At 44.9% G+C, this 6,000-nt stretch overlaps 1 protein-coding gene across 1 annotated transcript in view; it reads left to right on the top strand.

Annotated features, from left to right (window-relative positions):
- PIK3R4 (phosphoinositide-3-kinase regulatory subunit 4) overlaps positions 1-6,000 on the top strand; it is a 28,733-nt gene continuing 22,733 nt past the window's right edge. The window contains exons 1-5 of the mRNA XM_056336678.1: positions 1-117; positions 334-1,116; positions 2,420-2,553; positions 2,733-3,315; positions 5,554-5,688. Coding sequence (XP_056192653.1) covers positions 387-1,116; positions 2,420-2,553; positions 2,733-3,315; positions 5,554-5,688 — 1,582 coding nt within the window. The 5' untranslated portion in view covers positions 1-117; positions 334-386. The remainder of the gene's footprint in view (positions 118-333; positions 1,117-2,419; positions 2,554-2,732; positions 3,316-5,553; positions 5,689-6,000) is intronic.

Here is a 6,000-nt window from a genome sequence, read left to right as displayed (position 1 = left end):
CCGCCCCTTCCCCGCCCGCCTCACGGTGCCGGTTCCGCCGCGCCGAGTCCCGCCTCGCTCCGTCCCGCCGTCGGGGCTGGGGGTCCCGGCGCTGCCTGGGCCGGGCGGGCCGCGCCGGTGAGCGCTGCGGACGGTGGACCCGCCGCCGCGGCGCCTCGCTCCGCTGGGCCCGGGCCCGGCGCTGCCCCGGCGGCGGGGCCTGCGGAGGGGTGGGAGGCGCGGCGGCAGGGCCCGCCCGGGGCGGGGGGCCCGGGGCAGAGGGCCCGGGGGCAGTGGGGCGAGCCCGCGGCTGCGACCGGTGCGAAGGGCGCGTTGTGTGTGCTTTTTCCCCAGGCTGACGCGGGAGAGCCGCGGTGCGGTGGCAGCGCCCGGGGGGAGGTGCCGCCATGGGGAACCAGCTGGCTGGCATCGCCCCCTCGCAGATCCTCTCGGTGGACAGCTACTTCTCTGACATCCACGACTTCGAATACGACAAGAGCCTGGGGAGCACCCGCTTCTTCAAGGTCGCCCGCGCCAAGCACCGGGAGGGACTGGTGGTGGTGAAGGTGTTCGCCATTCAGGACCCCACCTTGCCCCTGACGAGCTACAAGCAGGAGCTGGAGGAGCTGAAAATAAGGCTGCACTCGGCACAGAACTGCCTTCCCTTCCAGAAAGCGACCCTGTCCGAGAAGGCCGCCATGCTTTTCAGACAGTACGTGCGGGACAACCTTTATGATCGAATTAGTACCAGGCCGTTCCTGAACAACATTGAAAAAAGGTGGATTGCCTTCCAGATCCTTACGGCGGTGGACCAAGCACACAAATCTGGAGTCCGCCATGGGGATATTAAAACTGAGAACATCATGGTGACTAGCTGGAACTGGGTTCTTTTAACTGACTTTGCCAGTTTTAAGCCAACTTACCTTCCTGAAGACAATCCTGCTGACTTCAATTATTTCTTTGACACGTCACGGAGGAGAACATGTTACATTGCTCCCGAGCGCTTTGTCGATGGCAGTATGTTTGCTACAGAGCTGGAAAACATGCGGGACCCTTCAACTCCTTTAGTAGACCTGGCAAACAGCAACCAACGAACAAGAGGGGAGCTAAAACGTGCCATGGATATCTTTTCTGCAGGTACTTGGACCCATCAGGGGAAAGCAGTGTGTTTATGATTGTGTGTTGGGGTGCAGACAACCTTATTTTGGTTTGGGGGGTTGTTTCGTTGTTTGTTTTTTTAACAGTGGGCTTAGAGAACAGCATGCGGAAAAACTTGCTTTTTTTAGGCAAGACCCAACCCCAGATCTTTCCTTCACAGAAAAAGTAGAGACACAATACAGCAAGCTACATAAGTGCATCACCGTGTTATCAGAGGAGGGAAGTCACAAACTGTTCTCTATGGCTCAACTCTGCCCTGAGGAAGACATGGTTCTGCAAAGCCACAGACCATCATCTTGTGGCTGAGGTTCTGGGACACATAGCATATGCCTTATGGGACCCAAGAGGAGGAAGCCAATCAGTGGTTCACCTAAAATCCAGCTGCCTGGGGGCTGAGACAGCTTTCAGGGCAATGTGGCAACATTGGCTTTAGAAGCCCATTCTCATTTCATTTTCCCCACAGGTGGGAGGTTCGATAACTAACTAAGCTGCTGTCATAGTCTCACTCACAAATACTTAAAGAGTCTGACCGTGGGAGCTTGTCTTGGGTCTCGGGCTTGTCTTCAGCACTTTGAAAGCTCTAAGTTTGGCTTTTTTTTTTTCTTAAAGTGATTGAAAAACCTGAATTTAAAGGTAACGGTTACTTCATTTTACAAGCTGCTTTTATGGCCAGACTTCTAGGGCACTCCACTGATAAAGCAAGATGCTGACCCTTGGGAGCAAACTGCGGGAGTGGGACCTTGGGAAAGACTGTGTGTCATACAACAGGGAGGGCTGTGTTTGGCAATTGTAGTATTTCTCACTGTGCTTATGAGCTTGTGTGAATGAATCTGTGCAGTCTCCCAGCATCACTGTGGAAGCAGAGGTTATTTCCTTACCTTCTGTAAAAGGGCTGCTTAATTTTGACCTACTGCCTGATCCATGCTGACTTACTGGCACTCTTCTTCCACGTGACAGTGATGCGGCTTCCTTTTCGGGTGGTGTGTTTTCCAGCTGGCAGGTGGCTGAAGTCACTGCCTCATGTTTCCTAATTGCAAACTCCTCTACTGTTGGCATGTTTGAAATAAAATACTTGGGAGATATTTCAAGGATCAAGTGTAAAAGCCAGCTTTTGGAGCCTGAGATGCATCTCCTTTCCCCAAGTTAATGTGGCGACTTAGCTCAATTAAAAATAAGGCAAATAAGAGTTGCATAGAGTTTGGTTTTGTCCACATGTAGAAAGTGAAGTTAAAGTGTCTGTTTATAATCCTCTGACATCCTTGACTCTTTTTTCGTTCCCCAGGCTGTGTAATAGCAGAGCTTTTCACAGAAGGCGTACCCTTGTTTGATTTATCTCAGCTTTTGGCTTACAGAAATGGCCTCTTTTCCCCTGATCAAGTCCTAAACAAAATTGAAGACCGCAGTATCAGAGAACTGGTAAGGATAGACTACAGCATTAGAACCATGTGTGTGGTCCGTTTGTAGTCTATTTCACCTACTTTGGTGACAAATCATTTATTGTTTGGTTTGGGGTTTTTTTGTTTTGTTTATGTATTACAAATGTCTAAACCTTTAATCTTTCTCTCCCACTCCCTCCTACTTCTGCCTTTCTCAAGGTCACTCAGATGGTCCATCGCGAGCCAGATAAACGTTTAGCAGCTGAAGATTATTTGAAACAGCAACGTAACAATGCATTTCCTGAAATATTTTACACTTTCCTTCAGCCTTACATGGCCCAGTTTGCCAAGGAAACATTTGTGTCAGCAGATGAGCGTATATTGGTCATACGTAAAGATCTGGATAACATCATTCACAATCTCTGTGGGCATGATCGCACAGAGAAAGCCGAGGGAGAGACAAAAGAGAATGGGCTGGTTATTCTAGTGTCTGTGATAACTTCCTGTTTACAGACTCTGAAATACTGTGATTCAAAACTGGCCGCTTTGGAACTGATTCTTCATTTAGCACCAAGATTAAGTGTAGAGATTCTTCTGGATCGTATTACTCCTTATCTGTTACATTTCAGCAACGACTCTGTGCCCAGGGTGAGGGCAGAATCTGTGAGGACACTAACTAAAGTTCTTGCTCTCGTCAAAGAGGTGCCACGCAATGATATTAACATTTACCCAGAATACATTCTGCCAGGCATTGCACACTTGGCCCAGGATGAAGCCACCATCGTCAGACTTGCATATGCTGGTAAGAGGAAATCCAGTCAAAACTCCAGTCTTGGGCTTTTCTCTGTTTCCTTAACTGTTTTCTCCTCTGCTCAAAATCATCACAGAGCTTGCTGTTTCTATTTCAGTAAATCTCCCCAGAAGTCTCATAAATGACTGCAGGTAAAGACACCTGTATTCACTTAAGCTAACTGGTGCAGGTGATGGCAGCAACTTAATAATTAATGAGTTAAGTTATACTAACAGGTGGATTTCCAGTGTAGATCTGTACCCAGAGTAAATAATTACATTTTAAATAGTTGACAAAACCTGTTTGCTCTCTGCTAGATGAATTAACTGTCTTTAAAATTAACATTCATTCTTTTCTGTAGTTTTGCATGTAAAAGCAACTTACAGAATGTGTACATATGCTTTGGGCTAGGCTGGATGCAGAACACAGCAGGCCTGCCCATGGCTAAGGTAAGGGTCAGTTTAGAGCCTCGTGCTCAGGGAAGCCCCCCAGCTTTATTCCCTGTATAAGCAAGAGCATAACAAAGAAAAGTACTTGTCTAGGTGGTCTTTGTGTAGCTAAATATGTGAACAGGGCTTTCTGAGCTTGCCTGCCTTTTGCTGTTTGTATTAATTTACCTTAATTCACATCTCATTAGCTCAGATTGTTTGCTTAGAGCAGCCTGAATGAACTGAAATAAATGTGGAACTAAAAGCATCAGTGTGTTGCTGTGCTTCAGAGGTAGTTTCACAAAATGAAATTTGATATTTAGGGGCTGAAGTTACATTATTTGTTATGTAATAGATTGCCTTATAGTGTAGCAGATGTTTTCTTTGCATGATATTCAGATAGGAGTTCTGCCTGGTTCAGGAAGAAACTTTTTAGTTATGCCTGTGTTTGCTATTTAGTATGTACCCTTATTTGCCATGACTAGCATATTTTTAAGTGTGTTGGTTTGTTTTGGATATAAATGTAGAACTGAGTTGAAAATTCCCGGTGATGTTTTTCTTTTGTTTACTAAGTCAGCTGATAAAACTAATTATTGAAGACAATGCATAGTTAATGAATGGAACCAACAGCTTTTGGTCACCTTGATCATTTAGGGCTTTATGAAAGAACAGTTTTCTTCATGACTCACTTTTATTTGTAGATAAGAAAAAAACCCCAAATCTTGTAAAATTATAGTCTTTTTAGAATTAACCTTTAAACAAACTAATATAAAGCTGAACTTGTTAAATAAGCTGAAATAGAAGAAACAAAATGCAGTTTCCTTATCTGCAAGTGCAAAAAGGCTACAGGTCTCAGTACCCACAGACTCCAGTTGCACCTGCTCACACAGAGGTTCTTCAGTGGTTTTGACTTTATTTTCAAACTGAGTACAACTAGAATATTTTCTGAAACTTGAAAAAGTTATTTGAACTGTAGGTGGTTAAGTCTGATTAAGTTTCCTTAACTTCAGATAGCTTTTCTTTTAAGAAAGCAATTTCAAATAAATAAATGTATTTAAAGGTAGTCTAATAATTACATTAACTTGTGTTACTATAGCACGCTTTTTGATAGTGGTCAGAGGGGTGACTTAACAGGATTTGATCTGGGCTGTGGACAGGCTCCATTGGCACGCTGCTCTTGTCTTGGATGACACTCAGAATGGCTGCTTAAGTGGGTCTTCTGCCTCAACAGGATCATTCCTGTGCCAGCAGTGGCCTGACCCATATAACATAGCCTGAGTTGCGTTAGCAACTTCCAAACGTTGCAGAACGGTGCTAAATCACATGGATGGATTTGGGGATAAATGCTCTAAAAGTGGAATCCAGCGCTTAGGGGTAACCCTGTTGTTACTCTCTAGGACACATATCCTGGCACAGTGGTTTGTTGCGGTTGTTTTGCTGCAGTCTACCATGTGGGCATGTTAGTTAGTTCAGGTTAATTTGCCTTTAAGTTCTATCAAGTTATTTAGTCATTAGCCTGAGTTTAGGTGGCATTTAGGGCTAGTTCTGGAAGTCTGAAGTTAGTCCTTGTTACCACTTGATATACTTAAAATTTCTACCCTTGTTTTTGTGACAAAATACCGTGTGATTTAATATACTTGGTAGCTTTGCTGGAGTCAGGCCAACAGAAGTGGGTTGACCAGAGAATGTTGTGTAATTTCAGTTCCATTTGTCCATCATGACTGGTATTGTCAACGGTTATAAGCCCTCATCGGGGGGATTGTCAGACTGATGTAAATAGGCAAAGTAGAACAATTCTTAACCAAAATGTTTTCCTTTGCAGAAAACATAGCGTTGTTGGCAGAAACAGCTCTGAGATTTCTGGAGTTGGTACAGTTGAAAAATCTCAATATGGAAAATGAGCCAAATGGTGAAGAAATGGATGAAACTTCTCATCCTAGTGATAACTATGACACAGGTAATGTCACTTCTGCTTACCTTGCCTGCTTATAATAGCAAATCATGGGCCAAAGCTCCTAGTTAGTACTAATCTTCCTCACCTCTTAAAGCTTAGCCTTCCTGTTAAATGGGAAGAATGCTTTGCCTTGACTAGTATCAAAGCATGTGTGTTGCAGCTTCGTGCAGAAGCAGACACCTCTGTTCTGAGCATTGTGAGAGACAAAAAAAAAATGTGTAAATGGGCATTCTTTTCTCCAAAAGTTCCCAAGGTATTTGACTGTGGTGCTGGCTGCCTGGTTTTGTATCCAGCTTCACTCACAGTCCTGTAAAC

The sequence above is a fragment of the Falco biarmicus genome, chromosome 4 (genome assembly GCF_023638135.1).
Source record: "Falco biarmicus isolate bFalBia1 chromosome 4, bFalBia1.pri, whole genome shotgun sequence".
In the NCBI taxonomy this organism is placed as follows: Eukaryota; Metazoa; Chordata; class Aves; order Falconiformes; family Falconidae; genus Falco; species Falco biarmicus.
The sequence above is the reverse complement of the archived record's forward strand: the minus strand, read 5'-3'. Positions and strand labels throughout refer to the sequence as shown.